Raw genomic sequence first — 14,438 nt, forward strand, 5'->3', positions numbered from 1 at the left:
CGGTTCCCCGACAAGTGTTCCATAGAGTTCAAACAGTCAGGTCCCAGGTCCCTGCAGGAATAAGTCCAAACACCGGGCCGTTATTGGCTGCCGTCCGCTACCTTCCAGTCCATATAGGTCTCACACAGCCTGGGTCCTTGCAGCATCGATATCGAAACACGGCCTTGGGTCTGTCAGAGTCTGACCAACCTCTCACACCGGCCTCATCTCCATATGTTGCATTCTTGCCCATTTGAAGACCCCAGCCACCGCCGGTGCCTAGCTAGCCGCATCACCTGCCATGCCGCCGCTGGTGGATTACGGATCCGATTCGAACTCGGACGCCGACACGGCCAACCCAGCTCCTCCGCCAGCCAAAAAGCCAAGACTAGGTGCACCTGGCACCGGAACGGCTACGGCCCTATCTAGCGACCCGTCTCCGGATCTGCCTCCTCTCCCGGCATCATTCCACGACCTCTACGCCTCCACAGCCCGCACCTTTGACGACCCTTCCCTCCACCAAGGTCGAACCAGACAAACACCACACATACCTGGGAACTGGCCCAGCCATGTTTACATTGAATGGCATCCACCGCCAGAGTTCAAGCGCATGCTATCAGGCCTGATATACTCAGTCCGATCACAGATTCGCAAGATAGACCCCGAAGTAGAAATAACCAGCTTTCTGGAGAGCGACCTAGGCGTGCCGTTACCGTTGCACATCAGCCTCTCCCGTCCTCTTAATCTCAGCACGTTCCAGAAAGACCTGTTTCTGTCCGATCTTCAGAAGATGCTCGCTGGAGACCAGCCGTTCGAGATACGGCTCGGGAGGGTGGAATGGCATTTTACCTCGGAGAGCGGACGGGCGTTTCTGGTGCTGAGAGTGGCCTGCCCGTCTCGAAATAATGAGCTCGTGTACCTTTTGTCCAAGATTAACGAGCTTGCTAATATATACGGCCAGCCCCAGCTCTATTCGTGGGCCTCGGCTGCAGAGGGGAAGGATGTTGCGGACGCCTTTCACTTTTCGATTGCTTGGTGTCTGGGTAAGCCGTCGGATCATCTCGAGCGTATCACAAAAGAGGTTTTTGCAAAACCCGAGATCCGGACTGTCATCGGAATGGGTAAATTGACCATCCACAGCATCAAGGTCAAGATTGGGAATGTGGTGACGAATATTCCGCTGAGGAAGGAAAATGAGGAGAGGAGGGAGAGGAAGCACAGTGCTTTGCTTGGGTTATGATGATACGGGGTATGATTTCGCTCGGCAGATGTATCGAGGCGGTGATGGGAAGTGTCAGGGAGCAGGTTGGATCACAAATGCCAGACGCCGGGATAGCTAGTAGAAGATCAATAAGCGATCAATTCATAAACCACATTATACTGACGTTCTTGATTGCCATCACATCACAAGTTTCCTAGAAATGGCCTCTTGAAGGTGAGAAGTGATTCCAGGTTGTTTGGGGGATGTAGGACTAAATAAATGATCTAGACGAGAAAACAACAGAGCAGAAAGAGGCTTGGGAATTTTTGCAAGAGGTGATGAAGGGTGAGCCGGAAAAAGGGGTGATAATAACCTAGGGGAGTTGGACGAGCAGCTTGTGTTTGCCGGGATGGAGGGCTTGCTTTGGGGCGGGCAGTGGGATTGGTAGTTTGTTCTTGGGAGCATCTTCATATTGAAGGCATGGTTGGAGCTGGTCTGTATTTGTTAGGACATACTCATGTTGGAGGGAAGGGATGAAAGACTTGCGCTCTCTTCAATTCCTGCTTGATTGCACCACAAGTCAAATATAATCATCACATCTTCGGTACAAACTGAATTTTCACCTGCTAGTTACAAACGCTGCCCAAAATTATATACAAACAAAGACCCACCCAATTGCTGCCATGCCAATAACGATTCATCAACTCCCAAGCTCCATTCAAGACGTCACAACCCAATAACACAGGCAGCCAGCTATCCCGCAGCCAACCAAGAAATAGTCCGGGCCCATCTCCAGCATCTTACGCCAGAGTGAGGCATGCCACTTGTATATAACTACAGCCATACCATACCCCAACGCATGATAAAAATGACTCACTAGACCACCGCTATCCCAGCCATTCTAGAGCTCGTCCACTCTAGGGAAATCCAACGTCCACGTCCTTGGAGTCACCGGCAAGCCCAGGAAAAACTGCAAAAAGCGCGCGGCCTCTTGAGAAAGGACAACCCAACTAGAGAACCGTTAGCATTGGTTTTCAAATAGAAAAAAAAAACTAAAAAAAAAAACAAAAAACTTACGCCTTGGCAGGGAAACTGATCCACCCCTTCAACACAAACATCGTAACCTTCTTGATATTCTCCCACTCCTCCGCCATGGCCTCCGAACTCGACTTTGGCTCCCGGCGGATCCTCTCCTCTCTCTTGCTCTCCACCTCATCCACATCCTGCTCATCCAGCGCCTTCTTGATAGGGCCCACACTTAGAATCTTGTTCACAACCACCTTCTTAGCCCCCTTGTTATCCTCTGCCTCAACCATCCCTCTAAACTTCTGAATAGCGCTCATCGAGCTGCTCAACCTGGCATACGTGTTGAAAAGCGCCACCAATTCCGTCCGCTTCAATACCGGAACCTGCGGGTGGTCGTTATTGTCAAACTCGAACAGCACTTTCAGCGCAGTTCCGTACCCAGCCGTCTGCAGCTTGCCCCACAGTCGGCACTTGTCGCACCCGACACAGTCCATCAGGCGGCTGACATTCCTGAAGCGGTTGCGGAAGTCCTCTTTGAGCGAAGGGCCTTCTCCATTCTTGAACATGAGGCTCTCGTCAAAGATTTGAGGCACGCTCGCGGCCTTGGTGGTGACAGCCAAGACCTTCTCACGCGTCTCGGCGTCCTGAGCTGGGTCGCCCGTGCAAAAGGTGTAGCCCTGCTCGGCGGTGAGATAGGGGCCGAGTTTGGCGATGGCGCGGGAAAGGAGGGCGTAGTTAAAATAGAGATTGCTGATGCGGTCCGGGAACTGGTGTAAACGAGCCTTGTAGCAGGCGAGATTGGGTTGCCATTGACCGGTGGTTTGGTTGAGAAAGTCCCAGCAGAGATGGGTCGAGATACTCGCGTGCATGCCAGACATGACTCTGTAAAAGACACGCTTCTCGAGACATTCGTCCTCGGCTTCGAGACCGGTGTTGGCAACGAACGGGGTGAGGGGGTTGTGCTCCCTGGTTTGCTCAAGAACATGCTGGCGCCCAGCAGCGTCAAGAACTGCCTTGAAATCCATCGCCGCAGGTCCACGAGCCGAGGTATCCTTTCCAAGCGCCGCATAATGGGGAAAAGAGCTTCTCTGAAAGCAGTTCTCTCGGTATACCGCATCCCACACCTGCTTGGCGCCATCGCCAGCATACCCAGTAAACCTCTCGGGATTCCGCAACAAGCTCACATAATCCCCCTTGGACGTAGCGCTCTCGTCTTCGGGAACGCAGTAATCTCTGTCGTCACACTCGTCGTCGTATTCAACCACACAACTCTCCCCAACCCCCTCACCCAACTTCCCCTTCAGCGGTCGTACTGGTTCTTGTTTTTGAACCGCCTTGCCAGGATGTTGCGCCCTCGGGCCCTCGAGCTTTCCGAGCTCTTTAGCCCTCCACACTGGCGGGATATCCTCCTCGTTATCCAGCGTCTCTACCGCGCAGGCAATGTTCCCGCACATGCCATTCTCGTCATTCCAAAACGGGCACTTCTTGTGAAATAAATTCACCCGGTAGTGACTGAAGAAGTCCGTCGTCTGGGTGAGCTCGTCAAGGGCCGGCTTGACATTGCGATTGAGCCGCTCGAGCGTCGAGTACGAGGCACAGGCGTCGCTCACGATAGCTTTTGGCGATATCTGCCAGAAGGAACCGTTAGAATGATATACATGAAGATCAGCCGCCGTTGCAATAGCGGCAGTAGCGCAACTGGATCTAGATGGTGGGGCTAATGCATCTGCACGGCAGAAAAGAAAGGGGCAAGGGCTGATAAGAAAGGCGTACCGCGCAAGCATCTTGAGGTGGCGCTGGTGGTGATGCCGAAGGTTGTGAGTTTTGGCATTGCACTTCTGGGCTCCAGAGCGCAAAGACTGATAGATAAAAGAGACGGGCGGCCGTCTTCATGGTGAAGGAGGAGGGGGAAACCTGTGGAAGGCCTCGAAACAAATGGGACGGTCTGGGCAGAATGGTCGGCTGGATGTTGTTGCTATCGAATGAGAATATTCGTGATCCGTAATTTCTATGCCGGTGTAACCGAACGGTCTTTGTCTTGGTGGTCTGGTATGCTGTCCAGAGACCCGGGCCTGAAACGTGGACGTTTTATATGATATGTGGTCCGACGTCAGCGTCCCGAGATGGCAATTGGCGATAAGAGGGCTTATCGGGAGGCCGTTGTGGCCGAGCGGGAAGGGCGATCGACGGTGCGCTTGGCGTTTTCTGGAATGATTACAGAAGGGATGCGCAGAAGAAGTGGACAGGAATGATGTGATCCTGTGGCAGCAGCTACTAAGTGAATGCAGAAAGTGGTAAAGACCAGGTGGTCAGTGGGATAATATGTTGTTCTTTTAGAAGATATGGCCAACAGGAATTTGCCCGTAGTGGCTGGGGGGGGGGGGGTTGTTGCGAGAGGAAATGTGGCCAGAATGAAAATCAGCAGATGTCGATCTGCCGACGAACGATCGGATTGCTTGCAAATCACGAAAACCGTCTGACACTTGTTGCCTTTTTTGGTTCCCGGATCTGAGGAGAACACTGGCAGCGTATCAGTGCATCCTTCTGAGTACGGACTGTGGCCCGGCGCTTGCTCGTACGCGATATGCAAGAGTGTTCATTGTCCTGCCTTTTCCTTATTCAGTTCCCAAAACTGCCAGCGTGGCGCATTGGAACGGGATGTAACCGTACTTTGATAGATCGCCTCAACCCCGCGATCAATCACCAGCTGGGGGGGCATCTAATCAAGGGTGTATATAACTCATGACGCCTGTCTCGATGAAACTTCCCATACGGGCCTGATAGTTTGATTATTCTTCTTAATTCATCGCTACATAACCAACAATCCATCATCTGCATGCCCGGACAGCTTTGTCCCGGTTTTCATTATCTCGTCGCCCCCTGGCCAATGTCCACCAGCCACTTCTGCCTCGGCCCTCCAATGGCCGTCCAAAATCTTGCTCCTGTATCGCGGCTCAACCCATGCGCTCATCTCCTCCATATTCCAGAGCCTATCAATGTTCGTAAATTATTCGCAGATGTGGCGCCTCAAGATCGAAAGTCGACTGTCAACGCCCAGGTACGTGTCCCGAGACATGATAGCCAGAAGCCTTGCTGCCCTCACATCAGCGGGCAGCATTTGCCTCTCCAGTTAATAAGGTGATGATCGTTGTCTGGGGTTGTGGGCCTGGCCCCGAGCGCTAATCGTACAGCTGTCCCCTACTATTACTTTGTGACCTCGTAGCTCCTCACTGCGGAGGTTGGTAGTTCAGTGGGCGCCTGGAACCAAATGTTAGCCTGTAGTCCTTGGCATGAGACTCATCATTGCAGGAGTGCTCACTTGAAGAGGAGAATATGAGGCTCTGGCTCGTGTACTTCGTAGTGCTCCCACCCAAGACTCTGTGTGATACCCATCGCCCGCCATTCTTCCTCCCACAGGAGCTTCAGAGTGCCCTTGGACTGGTCATGATAGTCTTTGGGAATGGCCTTGAGCATAGCCTTGGGAAGCTGCACGTGGCGGTATTCGTATTCGTTGTCATTGTAGCTAGCAGATGTTAGGCTTGATCGAACCGACAATATGGCACGGTTGACATCCAGCGGCGCTACTTACCGTGTAGAGTAGTGAATCGCCTCAATAAACTCCTCCAGACGTGCCCGCTCGCTGTCTGACAGCGGGCGTGGGCTTGGGTTGCGACGGGAGGTGTCAATGCCCATCTCATCTAGTGTCGCCATTTTGAAGGTTGCTGTCGGGATAGCCGGTAAGTTTAAAAATCAAATATATGTCGCGAGAAGATATTCGAGAATCGAAAGGGCGTCCTGAGGGAAAGGGGCGCAGTGATGTTGGGTTGAAAAAGTATCAAGGTCGCGCGATAGTCGTGTCTAGCCCTGCACTTTGGGTACGTGGGGTAATATCGGGCCAAATCGAGGAGGCCGACAACTGGAGATGGGCTAGGCAAAGTGGTCCTCTAGAATTCAAAGTGGGTAATGCGGCCGGAAGAATTAAGGGGGAGCGTCTGCTAGCTCGGGTGAAAAAGCAGCTGTCGTTTTGCGCGTTGAGTGTCGGTGTTGAGGCGTGCGACTTCGCTGGTGGAGGAGGGGAACAGAAAGAGGCCGAACGTAAACAAATCGGTTCATGTGTTTGGAAGGGCCCTGCCGCACTTGCCATGCGCTAAAATTTTGACCCTTCCGGCCCACTGGCAGCTTGGCACGGGCCACATGGTAGAGAAAGTGGCATGGTGATAGCTTGACATCTCTCGCAAACAATAGGCTTACTCTAGACTCTGTATAATAGATAGGTATTTGAAGAAGCATCCAAGGGTTGCTCTTGCCCCGTCCCTTCCATCCTGTGGGCTGTTTCTCGTTATCGCATTGTTCAAAGGTGCAAAGTGCCGGATGACATAAGCAGCTCAACTCAAGATGCCTAACATATCAGGCGAGGAACAAGGGAAGCCCCGGTCCATGCGCGTGTGGGCCCCTGCTCAGTGGTACCTTCCCCGAAGCCAGGTACACTTTTGGGACAGGAGCGCCTGCTGACAGTTGGAGGTTGAACTGTATGCAAAACTCTGAATTCCCAGCCCTTTGGAGCGCCAAAATTGCACGCTCCTGGACAGCTGCCTGGACTGCAGTGATTCGTTCCCTACAGTTCGCAGACACGACAATACTTGCACCCCGTCCATCACCTAAGTCATCCATACCTAGGTATATCCATCGCAGGGGGCTGGCTGGGCTGCGGGACTCCTGACTTGACTGCGCTGCGCCCACCCAAAGAGACGAGACGGCACCGCACCCGCACCTGCACCCGCACAATTGATACGCGTCTCCCACAGCCGCAGAGCAACAGCTTGCGCGCCGCCCTCCGTCACAAGTCGCCCATTGAGGCGCCTGCACCACGTCCATCGCGACAGCTGCCATCGAGTTGACCTGTTTTTTGCCAAATCTGATCCGCTGCACCACCGCGCAATGGACAACAAACGGAAAGCGGGCCCGACGGGCGCCGCCGAGAATGACGACCGAGCTGCCAAACGACGCAAGGTCCCAAGGGTAAGTCTTTCTCTAAGAGTTTCCCGTTGCTCGTGACGCACATCTGCCACACCTTGGAACTTGGATGCAATGTCAACACGGCCATTAACTAACCATGGGGACAGCCTCCACAAGAGTACGACCTGATGAAGGGCGAAAGCCCCGAGTCGACCTCCGCCTACGGCCTTGTTTTCTTGGAAACCATCCGCAGAACGAAGGACAAGAGGTTAGTATAGGCTTGTCTTCCCGGGTCTAGGGATATATGACATCTAACAACAATGGCTTCGCAGTGGACGACTTGTGGCTAGCTACTTTGAGAACCTCCTCCCCCGTGAGAAGAACAAGGACTACTATGCGCGCATTCGCATGCCCATCTCCCTGAAAATAATTGAGCGCAAACTCCACAACCAGGACTTTGCCAACATGTCTGAACTCGAAAGCTACTTCAAGCGAATGGTCACCAATGCGAAGGAGTATTATCCCAAGAATTCCGAGATTTTCGAGGACGCCGAGCGTGTCAGAAAAGCGCTGAGCAACTACATGACCAAGACGAACCCGGCCTACAAGTTGGTACAGGGCTATAGTTGCACTGCTGCGCCTATACCTGATGATTTGCAGTCGACGGATTTCATGGATGAAGACGCAGGGGGTGGCGAGGAGGACGTGGCTGGCGAAGATGATGCCGAAGGCGAGGAAGACGAGGACGCGGGTGAAGACGACGAGGAAGACGAACAAGACGACGAGGACGACGGAAACCCCAGAAAAATCATCCTGAAGCGAAGGGATTCCAACAACGGCGTTAAACGTGGGTCCGACTCGGTGCGGAGACGTGACAGAAGTGGGAGGGCCAAGGCAGACCATGAGTTCGAGGGCGTCCCGTACAAGGGACTGAACTTCCAACACGCGCAGGAGAAAATCGTGGAGGAGCTTATTCGAAAGCCAGACGAAGAGTAAGCAACACCTGTCATGCGACTCTGCACCGAGCCTTGCTAACTCTGCTCCTACAGCGGTGGCCCTCATTTCTTGGACTTTATCAATCTCCCACCACGCAGCTTCAAGGATTATTTTGCCGTCATTACCTCACCGTTGTCGTTAAAGGGGCTTCAAAAACTCGTCAAGGGCATTCATGGTCGACAAGCTGCCACTGGTATCAGCGACTTCAAGAGCTGGGCAGCTTTTGAGGAAAAGGCCAGCCTTCTTTGGACCAACGCTCATTTCTACAATGAGGATGGCAGTGAAATCCACACCCTAGCCACAGAGTTGAAGGTACGAAGATTGAAGACGATCTGCCAGCTAGCAGTGCTAACCCATGACCTTACAGCAAGCCTTTTATGATGAGCTCAACGCGGCGAAGGCAGTAGTCCCGGAACCGCCTCAGCAGCCCAAGATTAAGCTCAAGGTTGGTTCGGGTCAGGATACTCCGGTACTGGGTGCCAAAAAGATCACGATCCATGTCGGCGGGTCTAAAGGCAGCGCAACAGGGTCACCAGCACCACCGACCAGCCGCTCTAGCGAATCCGGCCCTATTCCACCCCAGGCGTCATTTACAACCGCTGCCAGCTTCCAGCTGGACAAATCTATGAGTTTACCCTCAGCTGGAGGGTCCCCGAGCCCCTCTGTCATCGCTCCTGGGCCACCAAGTATGGTTCCACGGCCGAATGGACATGTTCCGAGTCCCATGATGATGAATGGGCAGCACGGTTACCCAGGGTCGCATCAAGCACTTCAAAATGGCCATCTGCCTCCTGCACCAGCACCTGCGCCTGCACCGCCACCTCCTCTGTGGGACAACTTGGTTCGCGCTCCTGGTAGAGGTGAGTTTCGATGTGTTATTTTGGCTCGATGAGCACACTGCTAATTGGAGAACAGGTATTGCCGACTCTTTGTTGCCCAGTGTTCTTGTCCGGACACATCCAACAGTTCCAGGGGACCGCCGATTTCGGATGGAACTTCCAGCGGACCCAAAGCTGGCTCAGCAGAGTGTCACTTTCCACTTGCCGGCTAGCCACAGCAGACTGCAGTTGGTTCCCCGGTTGGCGCCCTTTGAACAACAGGGACGTCAGTACAAGCTCATCGTTCAGATCAATGGACAGATGGTGGGCAGAGCCACCCCGATTCCTGCACCTGATGATCCGCTGCCACTAAACGCCATGGTGTTTGACTTGGGTTTAACTCTGGGCACGAACATGATAGTCGTTACAGTCGTGGCATCACTGCCGAAGGGTCAAAAGCTGGAAAATGGAGCGAGCGCCGAGGTAGAGAGGCTGACCATGAATGTCCACCTCACGAGAGTCTACTAGAATCTTCAAGGAGTCGTTATTTTGGCGTCGAGGCATGTATCTGGGCGGTGGGGATTTATTCTGTTTCTGGTTCCTTGTCTATTTGTGGGAAAAGGAAATGGGTGGGCGGATCAATCTATGGCTTCAGTTTCGGTGGTGTTTCTGGACGGAGCGTTTAGGCACTGCTTCGGTGCGGCAGGGCAAATCAGCGTGGTATTATTAAAACACTTGGGCTTCTTTCTGTGTATATGTATTGATATAGGTCATCGCGCGCAACAGAGAATCAGCGGAAAATCTTTTCAAGCTTGATTTGTTTTGGGAGCTGGACTCTAATATTTCTGAGACTTGTTGAAGACCGATGGAATTTACTACAGGCTGTCGTCAATGAACACCTCTGTCTAGAAGGATTATCTATGCTCGATTCCCCGGCAAGCAAAGTCTAGGTTGAAGCTAGTAAGCACTTCCCATGCCATTTTCTTTTTGCCCTTGGCTTACAATCGTCACAGGTACCCGCCCTCGGTACAGGAGAACAAAGTGAGGGTCGCCCATTGTCTCCCTTTTGTGCATGTCATTCAATTGTTTACGAGTATTCCGAACGCGGCCACCCTTTGAAGCCATAGCACACACGCACTCAACCCCTTGGTATGGAGTCCGCATTCCTCGACACAACAAAGCACGCGGCTGCACGCGTTGGCCCCTTTATTTCCTACTCCGGATGAACAAGTCTTCTTATCATTACAATTGGCTTTTTTGTTCAATGTATGGTGTCCACCGTTTTGAGCTACTTGCTCCCTCGAGCTACATGGGTGTTTTTCTTTGAAGGCTAAACAAGAGGCCATTCGTTGCGGTTTGGTTTTTGTTTTCTAAAAATCTCTTACAATGCCTCGACGGTCGGCCAAATTGGTTTCTGCCGGTGTTGATCCTGCACCGAGGAGAAGATCGACTAGGCTTGCGTCTAGAGAAAACGTGGAGAGGAAGCATCATCATCATCATCATCTTGAAGGCCGAGAGGCAGAAGAAGAAGAAGAAGAAGAAGAAGAAGAAGAAGAAGAAGAAGAAGAAGAAGAAGAAGAAGAAGAAGAAGAAGAAGAAGAAGAAGAAGAAGAAGAAGAAGAAGAAGAAGAAGAAGAAGAAGAAGAAGAAGAAGAAGAAGAAGAAGAAGAAGAAGAAGAAGAAGAAGAAGAAGAAGAAGAAGAAGAAGAAGAGGTCGGATTAGAGTCTACCGGGGAAAGAAGACGAGAAGGCAACAACAGCTGGGAAGGGGAAGAAGACGAGGACCCGGAGGCGGCCAGTGTTTACCCTGCTTCTTCATCACCCTCGGAAAGACATCTATCACCGCTTGAAGACGAACAGCACGTCTCGGGACTTGAGCCTGAACCAGAGATCAAAGAAGCACAACCCAGCCTCGCACTCTCTATATCATCATCACGACGATTCTTGCAACAACCTCGTTTGAGAACCGCCGCCACCATGGACGACTCACCCGAGTCCCCCCACCTCCGCGGAGGCAAAACCCCCGAGCGCCGCCGCACCCCCTCAAACCCTCAGCGTGCCACTCCCCAAAACCAAACCTTCCCCGAAGGAGCCAGAATCACCTTTGCAGGCTCGGCAGACAGCTCAAGCCGCCGGCGCTCCCCCTCCCAAGGCAGGCGTGGCTTTTCTGACCCGACTGGCAAGAGAACCACCGGCAAGATGAGCACAGCCGACTGGAACGCCCACCGGGCCGCCCAGCAGGCTATCCTTGAGAGTAAATACCACATCCCGGACCGGCTCCGGTTCAAACTCGGCGACCTCGAGACGAGCGTCAAGCCTAAGCTTTCGGAGAGCCAGAAGAAGGTGTTTCGGAACAACGACGCTGACCCGGTTGTGCTAAACCAGAGGGCGGAGAAGCTTGCTATTCATGAGCCGCTTGTCAAGGTGCATGGGGATCCGCAGCGGGACCCGGCGGATGCGGCCAAGGATGGGAGGGTGTTGGATGGGGTGAGGAGTTGGTTGGAGGAGGTTGTCGAGGGGCAGGTGAGGGTTCGGCCGTGCGGGAGGGATGTGGGGAGGGAGTTGTTGGGGGCTTGGGCGCCGACGAGGTTGAGGTTTAATTTCCCTATGCCGCAGGATGGGACCGAGACGGGGAATGAGTGGTTTGGGGCTGTGTGGCAGGATTTGTACCTCAAGGCCTCGCACTTTGCGGAGGAGTACTTCGGGGAGGGGCTGGGGTTTGGGGAGGAGGTGCCGAATGGGGGGAATATACTGGATGTGAAGATGATTGATAAGGTGTGGACTACGGGCGGGGTGGGGAGCACGAAGAATCTGGTTTGGTTTATTAGTCAGGTGGCTAGGCAGGATAATGGGTTTGAGGGGGGATGGGATGTGATGTTATCCAAGGCGGTGCAGAGGAAGTTGGTTGTCGCGGGGGTGATTGGGAAGATTTTGGAGCGGCAGGTGTTTGATGATTTGTTGTTTGGTGCTGATGAGCAGTCGAGAGCGATGTTGGAGGCATCTGATAAGGCTTTGGAGTTCGGTGAAGGTGAGTTGCCTTTTTTTTTTCTTTTTTTTTTCAATCAAGGGGGGAACATGGCTGACATGACATGACATAACTTAGGCTACCGGCGCACAAGACTTCGGTCGGAATGCATCGACATGTATATGCGTAACCAGGAGCTCACTCCCAAGTTCTGGGAGCATGTTGACCAGCTCAGCATTCAAATCACAACTTTGTTGCTCCCGCTGTTGAAGCTGATGGACCGGAACTTTAACAACAGTCGGGTCAAGTCTCTTTGGGGATTTCATCAAAAGATCCACGACATTGTCTCCGAAGCTGGGTTCTTGTCATTGCATATGGCTCACTCGAAGAGTATCTTCCGGATTACTGCCCCATTCCTGGGTCAGGCGTGGGCCATTGACCAAAACAATGTCGACGATAGAGTCTATCACGAGTCCTCACTCGCCGTTGCCCGCCTCGAAGGGATGGAGAAGCAAAAATGGGTAAAAGAGAATCTGATTTACGAGTCAGACCCAGCAAACTACCGCCCTACGTATGTGTTGTGGGAGAAGACCAAGCAGCTAGGATTCTGGGGTGTTCTTTGGGCCGTGCTCGGTTTCTTCCCCAGCTTGTTGTACAAGAAGGTGGAGAAGTACGGCGGGTTCCCAACCTGGGACTCCAAGCCCGGCCTGGGAGACACCGTCTGGAGGTCGCCGCCGTACCTGGCCAAGGTGCAGATTGTTGTCTGGCCCAAGTGCGAGAGGTACGGGCTGATGGGCGAAATCGACCCGAGGCTGAAGACGAGCACGGAGGGAGAGTCCATCTCTACGCTGCTCAAGAGTCAGGTGGTGTACTACCAGGGCCGCACTGATCCGCGCGGTCTGGGCGCCGAGGGCACTCCCACCCTTCTCGAATGGCTCCGATACAAGGACGCCCTTTGGTTCAAGAAGTGGTGGGATCGCTTCGTCAAGATGGGCGTCTCCCTCCTCATGCTGTACCTCCTGTCTCGTTTTGCGCCCGTCCTTTGGATCATCCCCCAGTTGGGTCTAGCCTTGGCTAAACTTGTGGTTATTCTCATCCTCGACGTCATCATTTGGCTCCTAACCGCGGCATCAAATGTTGCAAAGGCTGTCATGTACTTGTTGTCCGCGGTTTGGTACACCATCTTGGGGGCGCTGGGCTTCAAGCTCCCATCGTTGCAGCCGTCAGAACCCTGGGTGATTGGACACTCTGGTTACGAGGGGACAGTTTACACACAAAAGATTACGGTCCCAAGTTTCGAGGGGCATTCGTACACCGTGCCTTGGTTCGGCGGCGGAGGTGACTATGAGAAGAGGCACAAGGAGCTTGAGGCGGAGAAGGAAAAGGCTAGGGAGCGGGCTAGGCGACGAGCAAGGGAGCTGGAGAAGGAGAAGGAGAAGGAGCTGGAAGAGGATGCGGAGGATATCGAAGTTACAAAGGTTATTGACAAGATCTTCCCCGGCCCTATCACTCCTGCTCCTCTGGGCCCCAACGGTAGGAGGATGACGCTTAAGAGGTCGTGGACTCGTGCGGGAGAAGAGCCAGGCCCGGAGGTTTGGGAGGAGCACACGCCTGGTTACTTTGAGCTGCTTACCGAGAAGGCCAAGGAGCTGCCTGTCTTTAAGGGTGACAAGGACAAGGCCAAACGGGAAGGCGTTGAAGCGGAGGTCAAGGAAGGCGAAGAGTGGAAGAAGTACGTCAAGCCGAATTGGTATGGCTGGTTTGGCGGTGCTACCGAAGAGGAACTCCGTCAACAAGAAGAGGAGAGGTTGGCTTTCGAGGCAGCCCAAGAGTCTGCCAGACGGGAGCAGGAGACCAGGAAAGAGAGGAGAAAGATAGAGAGGGAAGAGGCTAGGGAAAAGAAGCTGAGAGAAGCCAAGGCAAGGGAGAAGAAGGAACTGGAGGATATCCAGAGGAAGGAGAGGGAGCTGGAGTTGGAGATTGCCAGACATAGAAAGGATCCCAAGGCGCCAGCCAAGGTTAGGTCGGGTTTGAAGAAGGAGACTCTCAAGAAGTGGTGGCAGTCAACGACTGGGGGCTTGGGGGTGGCTTGGCAACCCTATCATATTGATAAAACGATTTATTATCCTGCTATTAAGCAGTCGTTTGGGGGTGATCAAGAGGGGGGGCCGGAGGAGCTCTAGGGTGGGAAAGGCAAAAAGGCGTTTATTGGATAGTAGTTGTTGTCTTGGTTTGTTTGTTTGCTATATCGTTTAAATCTATTTTTTTGTTTGTTCGAATGTTACCGTTCATTCTGACGTTGCTGTTTTGCCCACGGTAACATTATGGAATATATCAAAGGAGCTGGCCAACCAGCCATTCGTTATGCTTTGCGTGTTCGGCGAAAAGACCATCCGGTGTCCTAGCTACCCGCCGCTGTCAGTCTATTGTCCCATCTTGTCCTCGGCCAATTATGTAAACCCAGCAGCGATAACGTGGGTCTGTTCTGTGACACTTT

The 14,438-nt window shown here is 53.1% G+C and overlaps 5 protein-coding genes across 5 annotated transcripts; 3 read left to right on the plus strand and 2 right to left on the minus strand.

Annotated features, from left to right (window-relative positions):
* Window positions 1-280: 280 nt before the first annotated feature.
* USB1 (poly(U)-specific 3'-to-5' RNA exonuclease) lies at window positions 281-1,219 on the plus strand (the record flags this gene model as incomplete). Its single annotated transcript, XM_062906790.1, has 1 exon — window positions 281-1,219. The coding sequence occupies one exon, from the start codon at window positions 281-283 to the stop codon at window positions 1,217-1,219; it is 939 nt and encodes a 312-aa protein (XP_062769677.1).
* A 507-nt stretch (window positions 1,220-1,726) lies between these two features.
* ERO1 (endoplasmic oxidoreductin-1) lies at window positions 1,727-4,099 on the minus strand (the record flags this gene model as incomplete). Its single annotated transcript, XM_062906791.1, has 3 exons — window positions 1,727-2,190; window positions 2,258-3,834; window positions 3,980-4,099. 3 exons carry the CDS (start codon window positions 4,097-4,099, stop codon window positions 2,082-2,084), a joined length of 1,806 nt encoding a protein of 601 aa, XP_062769678.1. The 3' UTR covers window positions 1,727-2,081.
* A 1,422-nt stretch (window positions 4,100-5,521) lies between these two features.
* CKS1 (Cyclin-dependent kinases regulatory subunit (Cell division control protein cks1)) lies at window positions 5,522-6,506 on the minus strand (the record flags this gene model as incomplete). The annotated part of the gene is made up of 2 exons (XM_062906792.1): window positions 5,796-6,506; window positions 5,522-5,729 (listed from the first exon to the last, which is right to left on the minus strand). Exons 1-2 carry the CDS (start codon window positions 5,915-5,917, stop codon window positions 5,522-5,524), a joined length of 330 nt encoding a protein of 109 aa, XP_062769679.1. The 5' UTR covers window positions 5,918-6,506.
* Window positions 6,507-6,716: 210 nt separating this feature from the next.
* Window positions 6,717-9,504, plus strand: QC763_102390 (uncharacterized protein; the record flags this gene model as incomplete). Its single annotated transcript, XM_062906793.1, has 6 exons — window positions 6,717-7,225; window positions 7,330-7,430; window positions 7,495-8,154; window positions 8,212-8,470; window positions 8,526-9,018; window positions 9,074-9,504. The coding sequence occupies exons 1-6, from the start codon at window positions 7,145-7,147 to the stop codon at window positions 9,502-9,504; spliced, it is 2,025 nt and encodes a 674-aa protein (XP_062769680.1). The 5' UTR covers window positions 6,717-7,144.
* An 858-nt stretch (window positions 9,505-10,362) lies between these two features.
* On the plus strand, window positions 10,363-14,405 carry QC763_102400 (uncharacterized protein; the record flags this gene model as incomplete). Its single annotated transcript, XM_062906794.1, has 3 exons — window positions 10,363-10,489; window positions 10,628-12,004; window positions 12,080-14,405. 3 exons carry the CDS (start codon window positions 10,363-10,365, stop codon window positions 14,122-14,124), a joined length of 3,549 nt encoding a protein of 1,182 aa, XP_062769681.1. The 3' UTR covers window positions 14,125-14,405.
* Between the last annotated feature and the right edge of the window lie 33 nt (window positions 14,406-14,438).

The sequence above is a fragment of the Podospora pseudopauciseta genome, chromosome 1 (assembly GCF_035222475.1).
Source record: "Podospora pseudopauciseta strain CBS 411.78 chromosome 1, whole genome shotgun sequence".
NCBI lineage: Eukaryota > Fungi > Ascomycota > Sordariomycetes > Sordariales > Podosporaceae > Podospora > Podospora pseudopauciseta.